The following is a 21,222-nucleotide window of genomic DNA, read 5'->3' on the forward strand; positions in this document are numbered from 1 at the left end:
TTTTGAGTAGCATGGGCGTGTGAGCTCCTGTGGAATAAATCTGAAGTCAAGGACCATCGGCAGTACAACCTCGAATACCGACTTGCCCTATGATTCTACTTTTGTGTATGCACCGATGCTCACGCTGCAGGGCATCGTGCATTCATGCATCCTGTCACGTCAGATGGGACTCCCTCGCCACATTATGTGATGCACCGAGGTCGGATGCATGACCTTTGGTGGAACATTTCTTGTGGCCTCTGTCCTCCTTTCCCTTTCCCCCTCATCGACACTGAGGCTCCCTTCGTGCCTTCCGTCACTTTCCCTCTTAACTGCACCACCTGTACTACACCTATGTGGTCCAGAACACTCGTCTAGAATTATCTGCTTTAAATCAACTCAGGTACGTTGGTTTTATCAGACTTCAATTCCACCCGTAGAGGCTGAGATTGAGAATCCTATATGTAAGTGGTACTGATAGTCTGCTCTGGTGCTGGCCACTCTCACATAGCTATTCCAAACCTCTGGGAGCTTATATCTCTTGGGCTACTCAAGTGTAAAACTCACGTTGTAGGGGCACAATCTGTCGCCCCTATCCTTCAAATACTCTGGTCCGGGCTCTATTGAAGCTCGGCATACTTGGAGGATGGTGGGGCAGTTTAGAAAGGCTGCCCGCACCAGGCGCGCGGGCTCCAAATACCCGCACGCTGTACACATCTATCTAATACATGTTTTGTCTTATCTTTGCCCAGCGCTTATGACGCTGGGTCAGCGGATGTACGTGCGTGTAATGACCTCGTACTGGGTCATTACACTCTCCCCCTCTAGACACAACATACAGGTTGTGTTTGTGTATGATACAAGGTTGGTGGTGAACACCTGCAAATTGTAGCAGTGCTAGCACCAAAATATACAAGGTTGCACGTGGTGCGTACGCGACCCCTTTGTTATAATACAAGGGTGATGGAGGAGCCAATTGGGGCTCCTCGATGATACTGAACCACAAACCATTTTATGTACAATGTTTGACTGCAAATTGTAGCAGCACTACCATCTGAATTTTGTTGGTGCGAGATGGTCGCACCCATGTAGTTTTGTGGAGTATATACAACACCAGTGGGACATTGTGAAGGAGAGGGAATGACTGCAACTTGGAGCAGTAATACCGTATTGTAACGCAATACGGTGGCAGGGTTTTTTCACTGTTTAAGGACTGCCAGTAGGGGCAGTCATACCATATGTTTGAACGTAATATGGTCGCGTGAGGATGCAAATTGAAACTAGACTGCAAATCAGAGCAGTCCTACCATCATATGGTAGTAGTAGTTGCACATGACAGATGCACGGGACGAGAATGAATGCAAACGGACCTCAGCTGAGGGTCTGTTTAGGCGGATGTGGGGGAGTGGATGCAGGTGGGGGAGCTGGCACGACTGGACCCAGCAGACGACTGGGGCACCGGGGACAGAGCATGGGACCCAACAGATGCAGTGTCTGCCGTGTCCTGGACGTCTTCCATAGGCCTTGTGGGGCTGTAAGTTGTAGTAGTGCCCCACCTGCCGTGGGTTGCCGTCCATGGGCAATGCCATGAGAGGGTGTGGCCATCCTGGAGCCACACAAGTTGACTGAGCTGTGGATGAGCTCATCGAGAAGGGCACACCTTGTCCTGGCCCCACCGACGTGCCGGGGTTGTGACGCACCTCGTGGTATTGTTGACGCTCAGCTAGTCGCTGTAATCAGCGCTTGTCCACCTCCTCGTCACTCGAGGTGTTCTCAAAGTCAACCATTGGGTGCTCGATAGACGACCTGTGCGCGGTGGACGGGTAGGGGTTGGATGACCCAGCCATATTCAACTGAGTGGGGTAGGGCATCGCAAAAGACATGGAGGGCCCAGCCATATGCCTCCGAGGGCTTTCCTCCCTCGGATCGCGGCGACAGTGCGACGTGCTCTGGTTGGGAGGCATGGTGAGCCTTGTTGACAATGTTGCTGTCGTCAACGTGGCCTGCCTTTGCTGCTGCTCCTCCTCGAGCTGCTGGCAAGCCTTGTTGCGCTCCTGCTCCAGCCTGTCTTGGATGAGGTGGGCCTTGTCATGTTCTTCTCGGTAGCAACGCAACCGCTCCTGCTCTGAGTTGTGCTCCATTTGCAATGTCTGCAGATGGGTCTCGAGTTCCGCCATACACTCGCGGTCCCTTCCCCCCTCCGAGCAAGTGTGTTGCTTGAAGTGCGCCCAGAACCGGCCTTATAGCTCGGTCTGGACGCGCGTTTGCGTGACCCGGAACAACTGCTCGGAAGCCCCTGCTGCATAGTGGTGGAGGAACTCCACACACAACAGGCAGTTGCTCCCATGCGCGACCAGTGTCTGCTGGTCGGCAATGGGGGCCCATGTCATTGTTGAGAATGACATGAACGGGATCCCTGCCAGAGGTCCAAACTGCATGCCCATGTGTGGCATGCTTGTTACCTGGGGCACCATCTGCTGTTGCTGCTGCTGCTGAGGCAGCCCGAAGGCATACCTTGTTGAAGTGTTAGGAGTGTGCTGAGCAGAAGTCCAAAGGTCCGAAAATGCGGAGGTTCAAAAACCCGAAAATGCAGTAGTACAAATTCCGGGGGTACGTAGGTTCAGAGGTTAACGAACAACAACTCAGCGGGAGGACTTCGGCGAGGTTATTAGCAACACCCTGGGACTTGTTCCGTTTGCCCTTAATTTCGGAGGTTCGGAAGTGCGGAGGTTTGGAGGTTTGGAGGTTGACAAGTAGTTGGATTGAAGGTAGCGAAGGGGAGGTATGGGAGGTAACAAACAGGATGGAAGAGAATATGGTAAATGAGATATTCAAACTGAGTAACTATGGTATTCCAGCCCAATATAAGTAGTACGTAAGCTTATTGTCTAGCCAAGACAATAAGGAAGTACGGAAATGGTGTTCCGGAGCAGAAGACAATAAAAGTATTGTTATGGCGCTAACAAAAAGAGAATGACACAATATGAGACGTATGAAATACAAATGGAGGTTCGGGAGTTCAGAAGTTGAAGGACCAGAGGTACGGCCGGAGCTCTGGGAGTTCGGAAGTACAGTACCAAGTCCCGGAAATAAGATACGTCCCGGAAAAGGGTGCAAGTCCCGGAAGTTGGAATGAAGTCCCAAAAATCAGAGTAGCTGTCACACGGGATGTAACATAAAGGAAACACCTGTGGGTACACCACCAGGTACTGTTGTTGGGCTACGCTGGGCGGGGCGTAGCTGGTTGATGCTTGTGGGGGTGTGACCATCGGGAATTGCGATCCTGACGCCACAGGAGCTGCTTGCTGCTGTTACAACAGTCCGGGTGTCTCGGACATGGACTTTGATCATACCTCACCTATGCCTCACCTACGCCTCATGTTACTGATGTGGATGGACTACACGTAGATACTGTTGGAGCAATCGAGAAAACGTCGGCAGGAGTAAGAAAAGACTAGTATTCCGTTTGTCCCGTACGGTAGCGTCATGGTACGAAGGCAAACAGATGGCGTACAAAACGGGTCGCGCGTACAATACTGAACGCTTCGGCAAGCGCCGGCGAGCAGGAGCTCGCTCGCTCGAAACCAAAATCCGACACACCCCCACGAGCGTGCGCCTCGCGAGCAGCTCAGAAAATAAACAAAGGAAACAAGAAAAAAACATCTCGCACCCCCACAAAGTAAAAACACCCTTCAAAAAAACTCCATCGTCGTCAGCGGGCTTCTTCGGCAGCAGGATCAGACACCTCCACGAGCTCATCCATGCTCGGCGACCAATAATCTGTGCAAACAGTTTGAGTGACGTGCACTTTGACTCGGCGATCAGCGGGATAGGCGGGGTAGGCGGTGTCTTCTTCGGCAGGAATCCATGTGTCATCGTCGAGACACAGAGGGAGAGAACTCGGTCATTGAGTTGGCAGGGAGGGGGAAATCTTCTTCATCTTCTTCAGCAGGGAACATGCGTCATCATCGAGACACAAAGGGGGAGGGCGTCGTCTTCATCTCCATCTCAGCAAGCGGCTGCTCGTCTCCGGAAGCGGCAGGGACAGGTCGGGGATGGGGCGGGTCTCGCTATCGAGAGGCGTGCGGGGTGAGCACGTAGCATCAACATCGAGCAGCTCTCGTTGCAGAGAGGGCGCGTGGGGTGAGTGCGTGGCGCCATCAACTTCGAGGTGGTGGGGGGAAATACGGGCACGGGGTTGCAATCAGCTTCATCGCCGGTTCGCTTCGGCTCCACCGGGCAAGTCGTCGTCCTCGTCTTCATCATCGTCATCATCGTCTTCTTCTTTGGCAAAGGGGTCATCTTCATCGGCAAGTCTTCATCGGGGATCATCTCGGATCTCGACTCGGGGTGGCACGTCTCGAAGGGAATAGAAAATAATCGGAGTACTCATCGTCGAGAGTCTCCTCAGCGTGCGGCGGCCTTGCCCTGGTGCACCTCGTCAGGCGGCTTTAATTACGACGATCGTCATCGGCGGTCCATCTTGAGAGAACGGCGGCAGGTCGACTCGTGACGACAGCGGCGAGGGAGTTCAATCTTCGCAGCTCGACCTCGTAGCCCTATATTTTACTAGCCGGCTAGACTGGCTAGGATCCGTTTGTGTTGGAGCAATCGAGAAAACGTCGGCAGGAGTAAGAAAAGACTAGTATTCCGTTTGTCCCATACGGTAGCGTCGTGGTACGAAGGCAAACGGATGGCGTACAAAACGGGTCGCGCGTACGATACTGAACGCTTCGGCAAGCGCCGGCGAGCAGGCGCTCGCTCGCTCAAAACCAAAATCCGACAGATACGGTACAGCTATGGTATGGACACCATGAGGCAGCACCTCATTGTTACGGTCCCGTAGGTAGCAGGCTTGCCTCCCCTAGCATGCACCAGTCCTGCATGGCTTCTATGTATATTAGGACCCCTGGAGAGCTGAGGATGTTCCTCAGCTCAACCTAGTTATCTATCACCTTCACCCTTGAACTCGAGTTTCCTCTCCTGCCTGCTAGGCCCTTGCACCTGGACATTACCACAACCCTCGAAGGTGTCGTCTTAACAGCTGTGACCCCTGTGCGTCCGTGTCCATGGGCGTGTTGGTGCTGTTGCTGTTGCTGTTGCTGCCACCATTCATGCTTGAGGTTGCGTGTATCGGTGGTGGTGGTGACTTGGCAGAGTCGGTTATGACCCTGCGACGTCTTCGCATATTTAAACACCAGCGGAGTTTCAATCACGTTGGTGGCTGAAATCTCACGCAACACGTCTCGGTGCTTGACCTCTTTGCGGTCACGTGCACACTCTACCAGAGCCATGCTAGGCTCTGGTGCTTGGGCACAATATGGCCTAAGTCTTTCGTGGCAACACACACCACAACAATACTCCCATTAGACAACAGTAGTCGTCTAGTGCTACAAGCTCCTTACAGTGCTCATACGGTTCCCAGGTGTGATCTCCTAGTGTCCACATTATGTGGAATTGACACTTGTTGCCCTTCCACTCATGGCCCACTATCTCATCTACCAGCCACTTGGTAGATTCTTTGTTGCCGCAGTCGTAATAGGACTTGGCTTTGCGATGTGGAAATATCGCATCGTCGTTGGGTTCGTAATGTCCTAATAACAAGATGTAGAATCAAGGATGAATCCTGCGGTTCTTTAGCTCCGCAGGTAAGTCCAAGACGTAATTGGACGTCTCGGGCAAGCTCTCCACAATGGCATACGGGCCAATGTACTTGGGAACGAGCTTGCGTGCTTGTCCTTTGGGTGTTGACAAGTTCTTAGTCGACAAGTATACTTTGTCCCCAACTTCAAATTCGGGTTCAACCTGCCTATGTTTGTTGGCATGGTACATTTGCCGAACCCTTGCCTCTATGATGGTGTCATTGTTGGAGCACAATCCCGAGCGCGACCACCACTGCCCTCAATCACGAGGAGTGGCAGGTCGGTGTTGAGGTGCGCACCTAGCCCGCGCATGTATTGTTCCCCCATATGATACGGTACCGCTAGATTCCCGCCTGTTTCTCCAGTATGATACCTCCCATATTTAGTGCTACGTGTTCCTTTTTCGTTCATTATCGCACACCGTGTGCCGCCTTGGCACACGCGCCATACCTTACCGCTCGCTCACTCACTCACTTATACCCGCCGCTGCGCAATGCGCCCCCTCAGTCTTTGCTCTCACTCAAGCACACGTACTGAGGGTGAGCTCGCCATCCATTCATTACTGTGTTACATTTGCTTACTATGTACCTAGCCTCTCTGCTTCGCTTACAGGTACATACTAATACTAGTCTTTGCTCTCACTCGAGCATGCGTACTGAGGCCTCTCCGCTTCGCTTACAGCCCAGCCTGACACCGTGCTCTCATAGTCATGAGCCATTTCAAGGTAGGCCTTGGCCCAAAGTGCAAATTCCTGCACTCCCTTGAATGGCGAATAAGTGCTTATGCCACTCATGGACCGCAGAATATATCCGTAGTTGAGTTCAAACGGTGCAAAGCCCGTAGTTGAGCTCACTGCCAAGGTTATTGCAAACTGGGCGATTGGTAGTTTCTCATACCAATCTAGTTGATCGGGCGACACATTTGCTCGAAGTATTTGAGTTACCGAGCAGATGCTTCACTCACTGAGTCCATCCGTTTGAGGGTGGAACGAGGTGGACATAAGTAGCTTCACACCCATTAGGTGATGCAAATCCTTCCAGAATTTGGAAGTGAACTTTGAGTCCCTGTCCGACACAATGGACTCGGGTAGTTCATGAAGATGGACTACTTCTCGGAAATATATTAGTTCCAAATCCGCGGCACTATCTGTAGTACGAATAGGTATCAGATGTACCATTGACGTAAGTCTACATACGACTACCCATATGTAGTCATACCCGTTCAACACTGGAAACGGCCCAAAGAAATCCATGGCCAAAGAGGACCATGGAGCCAATGGAATCGGCATGCTATGCAGAAATCCATATGGCATATGCGTACTAATTTTGATCGTATTACATACACCACAAGTCGTACAAAACTTGTCAATGTCCTTGCGCAGCGCAGGCCACCAAAACCATCTTCGTACGTATTCCGACGTGCACTGGGGTCCCAAGTGACCAAGCGCTGTATGTGCTCGGTCTTTTACGAGCTCAATAATGGCTTGTTGTTGATGTAGCATGCAGGGTATGCACAATACCTCCTCACTTAGTCTGTTTTGGCTATAGATCAACCCACTGCGCGTGGTAAATGCACGATGTTGAGTCGGCTGTTCCAGTACTTTGCGGAATGTTGGGTCATCTTTGTAACCCGACCGCATGGCTTTAATGAAGCCATTGTCTGCTTCTGCCTGGGCTGCAATGATGGTCCAGTAGATAGTGATTCTCCAAGGAGGCGTCCTTGTGGACTGGATATAATTTCCCTTGTTTTGCCTGCACCACATGTTACAATTTTGCCTGAGATAGTAGGCAATGAAGTTGCTGCACACGACATGTCGCCGCGCGACACGTCCCACCACAGGTATCTCTGCGACAGCAATTACAGTACACATTATGTCGTACCGTGCCTCGCGTTCCCGCACCCTTCCGTTGTCGCGCGCGTGCACGCTGTCGTCAAGCGACATCACATTGTCATCGTTGTCAGTGTCATCGTCGTGGATGTCGACGACGCGGTGTGCGGACATAGCAAGAAGCAGTGCAAGTATCAAGTGTGGAGGTGGGTGCAGCCTAGTATAGATGGTGGAGGAAAGAGGAGAAGGAGGCTTGGGCACAGTTGAGGTCCAGGGGGCAGTTTATATAGAGTGTTCGTTGGGCTTTTTTGGAATGCTGGACAGATGCAAGTAGCAAGCAAACAGTACACGGTTGGCTGCGAAGACGGTTTTTGTCAGATGTGAGAGTCATCCTCCAAGCGAGACTATGTGAATGGCCGAAATGACAAATGAGGCCAGTCAGGGGAGTGCAGCGGTAGCGATGATTTCCATATATGGAAAGCGGTGTTCTCATGCACGACACCCAGCGGTAAGCCTTATGATCATCATGTCACCAACCCTCCCCCTCGTCATCCGTGCATCTTGTCCCCCCTTCGTCCAAGTTCTCTCAGGTTCTGATGGGTAGGGCAGGCTCCGGCGTCGCTCAACCTCGTAAGCGGAAGGCAAAGAAAGTCAAGGAAGAAGGCACCAACCCCACGGTAGGCGACAGGCACGAAGTATCGCTTCTTAGCCAGCCGTTTGAATGCCTGGAAGGTTGCCGAGGACCTAAACGACCCCTCCACATTCTACAACAATGTCACTCTGCTCTTCTTCAAGAAATAGGGCTGGGACCTTCCAATCGAGACAGATCTTTCTGATGCCAACGAAGACCCGTTGGAGAACGACCTGGACAAGGTCCGTAGTCACACCAGGCTGTTGCTAAAGGAGGCAGCTTGCTGCCACGACCTCTACTACTCTGCGTGTGATGTACGTAGCATTTTGGTCATATGGCACGCTGTTTACTGACTGAGCCGCCACAGAAGATTCAATGGTGGTTCCAGTACCACGGACAGAAGACGTTGACTACCAAGAAGGTGGACACCGTCGAGAAAGTCCTCTGCAACTTCACTGCGCAGGCAAAAGCACCCCGGCGTGTCCCTCCCTATCAGTACTATGAGCTACTACGACACCCTAATCAAAGCTGTGGTTGACCACAAGTTCAAGGAGCTTTGCGCAAAGGCGAAGGCCACCAACTCGCCTCTCCCGCAGCGAGTCCATGTGCTCAATCAAACTGTGAAGTGTTTTCTGGAGGAGGAGAGCCCGGAGTTTCAGGCTGAGATGGTGCAAAGGCAGGAGGCTGAATATGTGGCTGATACGGAGGCTTTCTCCAACCTGTCCTCAATGTCTGCCGCTGCGCCTTGCATGCCGGAGGATTTTGACAGGTACGTGCGGGCGTTCTCATCATCTGTATTGGCTGCTTATGGGTACATAGAGAGCTCGACACTGCAGGGAAGTGGCTTGGGCCGTTTGCTGATTACCTCTTGGGCTGTGTTGGCATGAACATCTCAATCCTACTCACTAGTCCTGTCGGGCGCAACGGTGGTGCCATAGAGCTTCACGGGTAAGCTATTGCACTCTGATCTATGCCATTCTGCCCTGACACCACACAGCATACACTCAGGCAAGTCCACAGAACTATAATCCAGGTTATGGCCTAATTACGACCAGGCTGGCTACACCGCGATGTCAAAGTCGATGATACGATTTGCACATGCCTGTTTTCGTACGTGTGCATTTACTCGTACAATGCTTGGGCTTACCCGTTGCTTGCAGCAGAGGACATTTGTTGGGCCCGTGCGCTGCCCAGCACTTCCTTGGCCTCTCCAGGCGGCGCCGACTCTTCAAGCGGAAAAGACAACGGCACCCCTCCCGCGCTCTCAGCTGCTTCCAGTCGCAGCGGCACCCCCGCTCCAACCGGTAACCCCTCTCCAGCTCCTGCTTCTACCCCTGCCCCCGCTAGCACTAGAACACCTCGCCATAAGCTGTTGCCTCTTTTTCATGCTGCGGCTCGTGCTGTCGCCGCACGAGCACTGACTCCTGGGGCCACTCCGACGCCAAGTCCCCTTCGGGCCATGTTCTCGTCTACGGACGTGCCGCTGCCATCTTCAACCAGTCCCAACCCGTTCCAAGCTAACACTGCAGACCCCGGTCCGTCGCGAAGTGCAACCCTGTCCGACAATACGAGCACGAGCAAGAATGCTCCTGCCAATCCTGGCACCTCGCATCTGTTGGAGCCCACCCCCACGCCCGATTCTTCACCGCAGGCTTCTCCTACATCTATCCCACTGCGTGGCACAGCTGTCAAGCCCGTTGAAGCATCTGCTGTGATGGTCACCCCCGCCTCGTCTGCCGTTCCTCTGTCATAGGCCTCCTGCACCTCGTCGGTCACCCTTGCCTCTTTGGCCATCCCCAGTTCATTGGCCATCCCTACCTCGTCCGCCGCCTCCACCATTTCTGCCTCAACGACTGCCCTCGCTGCCTCGACAACTGCCCTCGCCGCCTCAACGATGGCCCTTGCCGGCTTGTCCTCGTCCGCTGCCTCCACCTCTGCCTTGACGGCCGCCCTCGCTGCCACCTCCCCCTTGACAGCTGCTCCCCTGCCTCTGCTTCAGCTACTCGACTGCCCTGACAACTCTCGCAGGGTTGTGCAGTATCTGCTTGGCGACGGAGGTTGGGGTGTGCAATGGGAAGGCTGCGTTGCTGCATGGCTTGAGATTGAGCGCCTCGCGGGATTTTCTCCCAGAGGCCACTTCCTCAAACCTACCGACATATGACAAGTAGATGAACATACCGCGGGCAGGAGATCGTGCATACGCAGCACTGCGGCGGCGAGCACTTCGTCTGCACTATCTCCACGAGTCATGGGGATAGCTCCGAGGATGAGCTCATGGAGGAGCTCCGGAAGGAGGTCGTCGTCGACGCCGGGCACACGCGCGGCGATGGCACGGTAGGACAGAAAGAGGTCGAGGAGCAGGCCAGCTTGCTCCTCGCTGACGAGGTCCTTGGCAAGCAGAGTCTCACGCACGAGCTTCAGCCACTGGTCGCACAGTCGCACGACGATGTAGCCGAAGTCGAACATCGGGAGGTTGAACTGAGCGGCAGCCTGCACGTTAGTGGACTGGGCGGGTGCGCGATCAAGGAATGACTCACAGAAAAGGGTGCCTCGCTGCTTTCATAGCCGTAGACCGTCAGCATCAGGCCATACTCGCACTTCGCCTGGTCTGAACTCGTCCAGACATCCACTTCGAGGGTGATACGAGCTTCTGTGTATGCCATGGTGTGGATACGAGTGGTGGTCGACGCGGAAAAGGAGGGGGCGCTGTGATAGCTTACCTTCAATGTCGCGAGAGTTCTTATACCGCGCGCGCGAGCTCGTCTTGACCGCCTGACCCAGCGACTGGACTGCCGCTTGACCCCACAAGTTGACTGGTAAGGTGCCTTCGGCCGATGCGAGTCTTGTGTGACATCCACTTGCGCAATGTGCCTCTCTGTCGCTACTCCCGGGACCCGTGCATCCGAGTCGCCAAATCTGCCGTTCGGGTCAAGCAGGAAACAGTTCGGGTGCTGAACATGGTCGATCATTTGAACGTACCGGAGAGGAACCATGCTGCTCGTCGTCGTCGCATTCCAGATCGTTGGTATGAGCGCTACGAGATTTCGATCTGTGTCGCAGGTTGTAGATGGAAATTGGGCGAGTTTGAGGTACGCAAGGGTGAAGCTATCAAGAATATTGCGGGCACAGGGTGGGCGCAGGGTGCGAGTACGACGGTAGACAGAGCAGTATGTGAGGGATGCGGTTGCAGAGAGAGGTGTGAGCGAGGCCATGTGCACGCGCTTGCCGAATGCGGTTTGTGGGCGCATAGGAGGCCAGGTTTGGGCATTGAACCTACCAACTTGGCGTGCAGACGCCAGGCTGACTCCTGCTCGTACGAGGCGGCCACGTATCTCTCCTCCGTCGTCTCACCACATGCACCGCCGATCGACAAACCTTCCACTCGGTGCGCTTCAAATATACTGCTTTTGTTTCGTCCTGCTCTTCACATTGCCCCTCGCAACTCGATCTCTTCCACATCCACGGGTTCGACCCGCCAAGCGATGCGCTGACCGGCCTGCGGCCTCGAGGTAAGTTGTGCTCCTCCAGTCGGAAGTCAGTGGTGGCCACTAACCATTCTTGTAAGCAGGCCATATGGACGACCTGTCGGCCGAATGCGTTGAAGGCACACCCCAACGCATTTCACTTAGCAACGGCGGGCATATTTGGAGCTCCACAAGACGACCGTGCGATGGCACGCTGACGGGTCGGGCAACCAAATGGTGAAGTCCCAGTCGCCTTGTGAGGACTTAGAGACTCAAGAGGCACGCCAGGACGCTATAAAGGCGAGTCGGCCTCAACCTTGAAAAGTAAGTACTTGCCTCCCCATTCCATCGCCGTCTCACTTCTCATCCACGCCTTCTCGCTCACCTACAGCCATGTCCGCCAACCATAGCCAAAAGCGCCGCCGTGATAGCACCGCGTCCACCGTCACAGAAGACGCAAGCGAGGCCGTGCCGGCCGGGCCCGCTCACTCGCAGTCCCAGTCCGCTGGCAAGCGCCGCAAGGGAAACCTTGCAGGTGCCGCGTCTTCCGCATCCGTATCCTCAGCGCAGTCCTCCTCGGCCGCCGACGCGTCAGGTGCAGACGGCGCAGCTGGAGCTGACGCAGATGGGCCAGTCGCTGCTGTCGCTGAGCGTGTGCATGCTGCGAGCCAGGACAAGGCCGTCACAAAGCCGTCCGCAAAGCGAGCCGTCTTCCTTGCGAAGCGGCCTGGTATGACCCCAGAGCAGATTCTCGGTGAGCAATTTGTTTTTGTTGTCGACTTCACTACGGGCTGACACTGCACTAGCCCAGCTCAAGAAGAAATGGCGCTCTGACGTCTACAAGCACTTCGAAGAGCCCAAGATCGTACACGGTCCACACGGCATCATCATACATCGCTTTGTGTGCAAAAAGTATGTCGCCTCAACCATGTTATATTCATCCTTCTAACTTACATATCTAGGAACCCGTCCAAGCGCATCGACCGCGTCGACTACGAAGAGTCGACAGGCAATCTGACCCGCCACCGCACCCTCTGCGAGCCGGACAACACGCCCGAAGTCGAGATGATCACCGCGTACGCTCGCGGCACCGCGTACAGCCCGGCGCGTGTGCGGTACCTGCTCGTTATGTGGTGCGCGCGCCGGCATCGCCCATTCACCATCGTGGAAGACCCAGAGTTTCAAGAGCTCATGTGTATGCTTTACGCGAAGGTCGACCTCCCGTCGCGCATCACCATATCGCGCAACGTCCAGCTAATCACGCTCGATGGCAAGATCCGCGTCATCGCGTTTCTTTCAGTGAGTAGTCGCACATCACTTGCTTGATCTTGTGCTGACCGATACGCTTCTTCCAGAGTTTGCCCGGCAAGATTCACATCTGCGTCGACGGTTGGACATCGCCGAATGTCATATCTTTCTTGGGTGTCACCGCGCACTGGCACCGCGATGGGGCGATCGAGCACATCATTCTCGAATTCATCCGGTGAGCAAGCTCGATACCCAGCCCCGCACCCCAAGTTGACTTGATCTACTTTGATAGGCTGACCAACGGCCACACGGGGAAGTATCTCGACGAGAAGCTTGTCGAGTGCCTCACGGAGTATGGGATTCAGAAGAAGGTACGTCCGCCTCCCCGGCTATGTTTGTTGTATCTCGTAAAGGTATTGACACCGTCCTGCGCCAGGTCCTTGCCGTCACCGTCGACAACGCCGACAACAATACTACGATGCTGAAGGAGATGCATAGCTTGGTGAAGGAGCTGCGGGGGCCGAAGACCCGGGTCCAGTGTTTTGGACATGTCCTCAACCTCGTCGTGAAGGTAATCAGCTCTCTTTGCGCCGAAGATTGATACTGATGATCTTCCGTGCAGGCGATCATGTCGATGTTTATGCGCAAGCCCAAAACAAAGGGCGACGCCGGTGTCCAAGCCGACGGCAATGATGATGTGGACCTTGCCGCTCTCGACGACCCGGAGGACGTTGACGAGAATGACCTCGAAGCCGAGCAAGAGGCAGATCAAGCACGCGAGGACGCTGATGATGCTGTGCTCGAAGAAATGGCCAACAACAATGTCGACCTCGCGTTAACCCCTCAGGACATCAAAGAGGGGCGCCTCGCCGTCGAGAAGGCAAGTCACATATTCTCTGTATTGCGGCGTCGCACTAATCATTGTTACAGGTAACCAAGCTTTCGAAGAAAGTTTGGAATAGCCCCGCAGTGCGCGCCGCGCTCGCGACACTTACACACGACACGCCGGACATCCACAGCGAGGTTCTTGTGCGCTCCGTGGCGACGCGCTGGAATATGGTCGCTGCCGTGATTGAGAGGGCCCTAGAGCTTCAAGAGGTGGTCTCTGACCTCTGTGATATGGCGCAATTCAACAAGCCCCGCGGTGTGCGCCTGTGGCGTTTCATTCTCACCGAGGACGACTGGACTCTCCTCGACCAGCTCCACCGTCTGCTTGATGTGAGTACTCCGGTCCTTCAGTGCGAACTGCGATGCTGACCAAACCTTCATATTCGAAGCCGTTTGTGTACTCGACGAACGAAATCTCGCACAGCAGCCGTGGCCTCGTGCACGAGGTGATTCCGTTCATGGACATTCTGACGGAACACGTCGACGAGTTCATCGCCGACGAGACTCTGCACCCGGCCGTGCGCGGTGCGGCCAAACGCGGCCGCGCGATCCTCGACAAGTACTACACGCTGACGGACACTACCATCGTGTACCGCATCGCGATGAGTAAGTGATCATAGATCATTCGTATTACTGCATGCTCATCAATCCCTGTAGTGCTCCACCCCCGGTACAAGACCCAATACTTCAAGGACCAGTCATGGCCTGACGAGTGGATAGCGGAGGCCCGGGCGATCATCGAGGAAGAATGGGCGAGCAACTACAAGCCCAAGGAAGCTCCCGCCGCCGCCGAGATCCCCGCCGCGCCTGCACCGGTGTCTCTATCTGGCCCCGGTAGATGTAGTGCTGCGGCGTCTGCGGTACGTCTACTGCACACCGCTGATACTTACACGCCGTCCTAACTCATTTACTATGTAGAACACCCGGAAGCATTTTGCCGCTATCGGTGGCGCTGCGAAGGCTGCGCAGTGCACTGACGCCCTGAAGACCTACCTGGAGGAGCCCCCATCCGAGACCGTTACCGATCCCCTCAAGTACTGGGATCTGGTCCTCAAATCGACGTCTGAGTCCAGCGGCCAGCATGCCCTCGCTCAGATGGCGATTGACTTCTTGTCCGCTCCCGGTACGTTGGCACACTGGCTGTATTCCCGCAGCACAGTACTGACACGTTTCCATTCTTCCAGCCACCTCGACAGATGCCGAGCGGGCGTTCTCACGCGGCCGCCTCACGGTGTCCCGCCTCCGCCATTCACTTGCGGATGAGTCCGTCCGTGCGAACACTGTCCTGGGCTCGTGGGCACGGATCGCAGACCTCCTGCCAGAGGCCGACCTCATCGAGGTCATCCGTGAGCGCAGCGCCGGTAAGAAGCGTGCTGCGGATGTCGCTCAGCCTGCCGCAAATGGCGCCAAGGCTGGCGCTGCCGACGTCATTGAACTGGACTAATGTAGTCTCCTTGTATACCATGCCACATGCGCCCTCCTGTCCTCTTCATTAATGTGTTCCCTCTCGTTGTTTTTGTGCTAGCTCTTACTGTCCTAGAAGATTTAATATATCCTTGCTGTTCTGCTTATCTTAGTTGTGGATGAGGTGTCATTCACGCTATTTTGTCGTAACTTTTGAGAAGTTTTGTCTGATAAGTGGTGTACATTTTCTGCTAAGTCCAGCTCCGGGTTATCCGCAGCTCTACCTGTGGGTTTCGGGTTCGGGTCTGCGGGTTCGGGTCGTTCTGCGGGTGAGATCCGTCCAGGTCTGGGTTGGTCTTGTCAATTGTGAATTACCCGTAGGTTCGAGTCCGGATAATCCACAGGTAGATCCATGTTCAGCCTTAGAGCATAGATAGAGAGCAGATCCGATTCGGGGGTCTCATTGGGATCACAACAGTCGGCGTGTTTGCGAAGATTCCCGGTCGAATCCTCCGAGTCGGCACGGTCGACGTGCTTTGAAGGGTACCTAGTATAGTAAATCAGTAAATTGATGTTAAATGTCGCCAAATAACGACGTACTTCTTGCAGATGAATCGATAGATTGATGTGCCGTTTGGGCCAGGAATGATCTGCGGGGCGCGGTAGTGCTGGTAGACACTTGATCGCCACCCCTCAGACACAGTCGCTGCGAGGACGGATGTGTTAGCAGATGCTTCGGGCGACAGGAACGGACGGGTACTGACCGAGTATCTGCTCCGGAGTCATACCCTTGTACTTCTCCTTGAAGCGCTGACGCTTCTCCTCGGCGGACAGAATGCGAGTGCGACAAGCGCGTCGTGCGACCGAGGCGACAGCCTGTATACCGCCGTCAGTTGCATCTTCGCCGCCGCTCATGTCGGGCTCGACATTAGAGACGTTGGCATCCCGGTGCTTCTTCTTGGGGGGCTGGCGACGTCTGAAATGCGTGGACGGTCTCTGGCGCGGGACGGAGCAGTGGCGGCGGTAGATGCAGGCGATGACAAGGGCGGCACAGAGTTGGGTAACGAGGAGTGGTCCACGCCAGAGGAGACCGTCTCGCAACGGCGTTTCCCCGACTGGCTCTGCGACATGTCGAGTGCTAGGAACGACGGCGCGGTGAGCATGGACAGTGCAGGAGGGAGACTAGAGACTGACCTTCTTTTGCTCAGCTTTTAACGTCTGTCCATGGACGTCCAGTGAGCTGCCGCATTTCGGACATCGGCCATCCTGAAGCCGGGCACGTCGAGCCAGAGCCGTTGCGCCAAGACCGGTGCCCTGAATCGTGTTCGATAACGACGAGGGGAAGCAACTCGTGCCTCCCCTGCGCACGCGTTGAACAAGTCACCCTGAGGGTCTCATCAGTAACGAGCCTCGCAAGAAATGCATGCAAGTGAGACCTCACTGTTCACGGGGCCCTATCTGCTCAGTGTGTTTGTGGTGCATGCGTGCACTCTTGTCATATGGTGTTCGGTGGAGGCAGCTGAAGGCAATCCTGAGTAAGTGCCAAGTGCATTGCGAGGCTGATAGCGGGCCGAAATCCTCACCAAACAAGCCACAGAGGGTGTTGAGTGTCGGGAAGGTCTTGATAACGGGTTCGACGTGGCAGGAGGAAGAGCTGGGGTGAGAGCGAGGGTAGTAGCTAAACCACAGCGGCTGTAGTGACAGGCCTTTCCCCATGGAGAAGGGCACCGGCGAGCGCGCGCCATGCACAGACCATTGCCTTCTTTGCACCGTCCACTATGCCTGCTCTCCACTCGTCCAAGCCTCGTTCACGCGCTCGGGCATGGGAGAGCATCTTGTGGTGCGTCCCCATCCTAGTCAACACCACAGGTTCCTGACGCTATGATCTAGGCGCCCATGATGCATGCCTGATCTTTGTGCTTTACGCATGTCATCCTCACTCGCGCTACACCACAGAAAACGGCGGCCGACGTGCAAACGAAACTTCTACTAGGTACGTATCATTCTGCTGCGGATCATGTGCTATCTCGGAGGCCAACACATTGCACAGGCGTGCGGGGCTCATTGGCATCAGGGTCAAACGACTCCAACACGCGCGCATGCAGTACCTCCCCCGAGAGTCAGCAAGCTTGCTCTGCAACGTCCTCCAGCAAGGCTCCGGCTCACCCGGGTCGATATTTTGTCTCCCTGCTGGTATATAAACTGGCCAGCTCGCTCGGACAAGAAGCACAACACATCCCCCGACAAGGACTCGCCGTTCAACGACTCCCACTGCACCGGCAACCTCGACACCCCACCCGCCTTACCCCTGCCCCTACGACGACCATGGATTGTGCCGACATATACCTCCGCCCCGACACGTCATACGTTCGCCTGCGGAACGATGAAGTCATGCCCGCCGTCGCCCTGCTCATCTACGGGGTCACGTATGCTCTAACGGTAAGTATACCGCTGCATTTGCGGTATTTATGCTGACTACAACCGCCAGATAATGCTCACGACGGACGATCTGAGCAGCGTCACGAAGGATCGTGTCTACCGGTGGATCGAGATCGTCCACGGTCCGCTCACGTCGCAGTGCGAGGGGTCGCAGGCGCAATTCGAGCTGCTGCTCGACATTGTATTGATGTACTGCGCATTTGCGCTCGGTCGACACGGCCTTGGTGAGGCCGAGTTCGACCTGTTTGCTGATCGCCTGATCAAGACTGTGTCGGAACTGCACCCATTTGAACGTGCTGACAACGAGCTCGCCGAGTTTGTCGGGTGGTTGCATGTGAACTTCCCCAAGGTATGTCAATTATGCTTTTGTCAACATCACGTCGCTTACACGAGACACTGGCAGTCCGTATTCGACACCAATGACCTGGATCTCTCCGGTCTCCCCACGCAGAGCCCCCTTGAGCCCTCTTGATGCTTTCGTCCGCCCGTAGCACAGACCCTGGCGCGTGCCGGACAAGGCCTTGCCAATGAGCTGCAGCGCCTTACAATCATCAAGCACGAGCACGCGGGCATCGATGACATACACACGGCTGTGGACCCCGCCGCTTTCGCCGCCGCTTCCGATGCCACCAAAGCCACACCGCTCACTGCATCCAACCTCGCTAACATCCCCAGTGCTCCGAAGACGCCAAAGCAGGCACGTCGTGGTCCCGGGGCTGGCGGCGCTGACTCTGATGCTGAGTCTGATGGGGCTGGTTCTGACATGCCGTCTCTTGAGACGGTTGACTGCTCCTCTTGCGGTGATGCGGAAGACTCGGACCGGGACGGGTTCTAGCGAGTGGGTAAGGACACGGACTCTCAGCATCATGCATTCATGTTCAATGTAGCACTGCACAACTTACTTGCTACTTAGTACCTACGGGGATTCAACTCACCGCGATCTAGTCCGTTCAACCGGCTACCTTTATCAGACATGTAACTCGTCCACAGTTCTACTCCAGTATCTTGATCTCCTGTTTGCTTCTATATTATTTGTTTCTCAATGTATCTGCACGTCTCTGTTGTCCTACAAGGGTGCCTGATCCACGCCGGATGGTGCCACGGATAGTCGCAGATCATAGCACGGCACCTGGAGCTGCGACAATCCGGCGGCACGGGTAACCTAGACCCGGGAGAGCCGGACCCACAGGTGCGGGCCCGGGTTTTGACGGATCTACCTGCGAAATGAGCCGGAGCCGCACTCAGCCTTAATTGCTGATCCTTACGCACTCATGTGGGGGAGTGGGGGGACTATAAGAGAGCGACAGACGGCATCCAGCTGATCCCAACATCCGCAACCCTTCAACAGCGGGACATGCCCTTCCTCGCCTTGTCCTCCCTGGAGCGCAAAACCCTTGGTTTATGCTATCGCGTGGAAGCGATCGCGATCCACGAAGTCCTAGCGGCGGTGCTCGCACTCGAGTTCCTGCGCAATACCGATTGCAAAGAGCCTGCGCGGTGGGAGGAGGCCCTAACTCGCTTTCAGGCCTCGTGGGTGCGCGTCCCCCTCCTAGTGCTGCCCGCGTCTGCCACCGCTGACTGCTTCCCACAGATCCGTGCCCATGCAATAGCCCCAGACTCCTCCAAACTCGATGTCTTCCGCAACCGCGGCGATGATGCCTTCGGCGCCCAGTTGGTCATTGTGGACCTCCAACTGCGCTATCGAGGCTTCATCCTCAACAACCTCCTGTTCGCGGAGGAACACGAGCTCCAGATCAATCGTCTTCGCCTCGAGGCCTGTCGTGGCCGCCTTGTAGACCTCCTAAGTACCCTCACCCAAGCTTCCCGCATCTTCTGAGTGACACCACTGCTACAAACCGCGGAGTCACTTCTCACCCGCGCCCGCGAACTCCGGGACATCCACACCGCAAGCCAGGAGGCTATCGAGGAGGCCCGCGCCGCGCAGGCCAGTATCAAGGAGTTCATCGGCCTCCCCGGTTTGTCAACGCCGCCCTCCGGCGAACGTGTACTCGATAGCCTTCCCGTAGGGTCGTACCTAGACAATGTCCCCCTGTAGCTTCCGCACTTCTGCGCTTTTCTGCCACCGACGGGGATGTCGGACCGCAGGAAGGGAGAGTGTAGGGGACGTGGTACCGGGGATAAGGCCGTATACAGACGAGCCCTCCGTGTAATTGACAGGTGCCATCCATGCCGCGTCCTATAGAATCCGCGAGTGTTCTTCCGCAGCGGCAGGCCCAAGCAGGATCGGCGGCGGTGGCTGTGTGCCCTCTGCAGATCCGGAAGGAGCTCCTGCCGGAGACCTCGTGCGGGACTGGCGACTTCTCGCGGTCTCCGAAACGTGTGCGAGGTACCGGTCTCGCCCTCCGCCACCTTTGGGTATGTCATGGACCGTCCACGGCGCCTCGGTGCGGAAGACCCGGAGACTACAGGGTAGGAGAGACGTCCTCCGTCGCCCTGACACGCCGTTTTTTTTTTTGCGCGACTGCACCATCTTGGTGCCTCGGCTGGTGGCCTCGCTCCACCGCGCCGAACTCGCGTTGTCAGATTGCCGTCGCCTGCTCGTCCTTTCACGAACGGAAACATCGCAGCACACTCATAGCCATAACACGTGTCCCCTGCCCCATCTCTGGGTGGTGATCCGACCGGGGGGAGGGAAGGCCTCGGCAGCTTCCGGCCGTCGCTTCAAAGCTTCGTGAAACCAGCTGGTCGGTACACGACCCGTCGTTTGCTTCCGCGACCCTGCGCCCGCCTTTGATCGCGCTTCTTCTTGGGTGCTTGGGACTCCGGGGTGGCCTGCTACGAGGAGCCGCCTCTCCCTCTCTCTCTCTCCTGCCCACCGTTCTCTTCGTCTCCCACTGCCCCTCTGACCAGCCTCTCCCACCATGTCATCTGCTTCCCTCCCGCCTACGTTGTCAAATGACCAACGCCGGGAGCAACTTCGCTCCGCGGTTGAGGTAGAGTGCGAAACTGCTATCTCGTCGGAGGCTACCAATGAGGAGGTTGAGGCCAGGGCGCGCGAAGCCCTCGCGCGGCTGGTGAGTACTGTGCCCCTTCCCAACCGTGGCGCAGCTGCTAACGCGTGTTCCAGGATGAGCTCGTGCGCCTGACCGAGCACCCCGCCACTGTCCGCCACCTCGCGGACACCCTCTACTGCCACTTCACGGACTTCGCAGCGGGAATGGGTGACCCGCCCACCGAGCACGCCCCCGACTATCCGTGGATCCACCAACAGTTCATTAAGGCTTGGGAACGCGCGACGGCTCCTTCGTCGGTCCTCGGCTCGATTACCGCACCTGTCGCCACCGCGGTTGTTGCTCCAGTGGATCCCCTGCTCACTGCCCCTGCCGCCACTCTCGTGCAAGCTGCACCTCCGCCACCCGCCCCCGCGCCGACCCGCGTCTCTGCGCGTATCCGCGCGTGAAGCCCCGCTGCCACAGACGTGAAGTCGTTTTTAGTTGGTTTAATAAATAGCCATCTACTCATGTAAATCCTCACTTAAACCGCCCATTAATGACATTCATCCTATTATGCAAAGGCTGGGTGTTCTGAGCACAGTCAGAATTAATCTGGGTTCATCACAATTATATCCGGATGAGCGAGTGTCATACGGGGCTCATTCCAGCCAAGAGAGCACAAGTTTGTCGATTAGTACAGTTCAACTAAGATAATCCTACAGTATTTACTGGGACAGAACATCCA

At 55.7% G+C, this 21,222-nt stretch overlaps 8 protein-coding genes across 8 annotated transcripts; 4 read left to right on the plus strand and 4 right to left on the minus strand.

The window, feature by feature from the left end:
• Positions 1-1,715: 1,715 nt before the first annotated feature.
• TRAVEDRAFT_48099 (uncharacterized protein) lies at positions 1,716-2,156 on the minus strand (the record flags this gene model as incomplete). The annotated part of the gene is made up of 1 exon (XM_008040269.1): positions 1,716-2,156. One exon carries the CDS (start codon positions 2,154-2,156, stop codon positions 1,716-1,718), a length of 441 nt encoding a protein of 146 aa, XP_008038460.1.
• Positions 2,157-7,008: 4,852 nt separating this feature from the next.
• On the minus strand, positions 7,009-7,263 carry TRAVEDRAFT_97538 (uncharacterized protein; the record flags this gene model as incomplete). The annotated part of the gene is made up of 1 exon (XM_008040813.1): positions 7,009-7,263. A coding segment is annotated over one exon (255 nt), but the record flags the coding sequence as incomplete, so codon positions are not given.
• A 712-nt stretch (positions 7,264-7,975) lies between these two features.
• TRAVEDRAFT_48100 (uncharacterized protein) lies at positions 7,976-9,108 on the plus strand (the record flags this gene model as incomplete). The annotated part of the gene is made up of 7 exons (XM_008040270.1): positions 7,976-8,003; positions 8,059-8,126; positions 8,251-8,394; positions 8,448-8,501; positions 8,551-8,849; positions 8,900-9,028; positions 9,078-9,108. 7 exons carry the CDS (start codon positions 7,976-7,978, stop codon positions 9,106-9,108), a joined length of 753 nt encoding a protein of 250 aa, XP_008038461.1.
• A 355-nt stretch (positions 9,109-9,463) lies between these two features.
• Positions 9,464-10,743, minus strand: TRAVEDRAFT_20790 (uncharacterized protein; the record flags this gene model as incomplete). Its single annotated transcript, XM_008039949.1, has 3 exons — positions 9,464-10,048; positions 10,259-10,585; positions 10,618-10,743. 3 exons carry the CDS (start codon positions 10,741-10,743, stop codon positions 9,464-9,466), a joined length of 1,038 nt encoding a protein of 345 aa, XP_008038140.1.
• A 3,593-nt stretch (positions 10,744-14,336) lies between these two features.
• On the plus strand, positions 14,337-15,124 carry TRAVEDRAFT_123953 (uncharacterized protein; the record flags this gene model as incomplete). The annotated part of the gene is made up of 3 exons (XM_008040814.1): positions 14,337-14,495; positions 14,611-14,803; positions 14,865-15,124. Coding segments are annotated over 3 exons (612 nt in total), but the record flags the coding sequence as incomplete, so codon positions are not given.
• Positions 15,125-15,444: 320 nt separating this feature from the next.
• On the minus strand, positions 15,445-16,247 carry TRAVEDRAFT_48103 (uncharacterized protein; the record flags this gene model as incomplete). The annotated part of the gene is made up of 4 exons (XM_008040271.1): positions 15,445-15,631; positions 15,685-15,790; positions 15,849-16,080; positions 16,137-16,247. 4 exons carry the CDS (start codon positions 16,245-16,247, stop codon positions 15,445-15,447), a joined length of 636 nt encoding a protein of 211 aa, XP_008038462.1.
• Positions 16,248-17,409: 1,162 nt separating this feature from the next.
• TRAVEDRAFT_48104 (uncharacterized protein) lies at positions 17,410-18,358 on the plus strand (the record flags this gene model as incomplete). The annotated part of the gene is made up of 4 exons (XM_008040272.1): positions 17,410-17,523; positions 17,573-17,872; positions 17,927-17,960; positions 18,015-18,358. The coding sequence occupies 4 exons, from the start codon at positions 17,410-17,412 to the stop codon at positions 18,356-18,358; spliced, it is 792 nt and encodes a 263-aa protein (XP_008038463.1).
• Positions 18,359-18,877: 519 nt separating this feature from the next.
• TRAVEDRAFT_20792 (uncharacterized protein) lies at positions 18,878-20,944 on the plus strand (the record flags this gene model as incomplete). The annotated part of the gene is made up of 6 exons (XM_008039950.1): positions 18,878-19,057; positions 19,115-19,328; positions 19,362-19,499; positions 19,727-19,899; positions 20,457-20,558; positions 20,612-20,944. The coding sequence occupies 6 exons, from the start codon at positions 18,878-18,880 to the stop codon at positions 20,942-20,944; spliced, it is 1,140 nt and encodes a 379-aa protein (XP_008038141.1).
• Positions 20,945-21,222: the final 278 nt, after the last annotated feature.

This window comes from Trametes versicolor, assembly GCF_000271585.1.
Source record: "Trametes versicolor FP-101664 SS1 unplaced genomic scaffold TRAVEscaffold_6, whole genome shotgun sequence".
NCBI classification, from domain to species: domain Eukaryota; kingdom Fungi; phylum Basidiomycota; class Agaricomycetes; order Polyporales; family Polyporaceae; genus Trametes; species Trametes versicolor.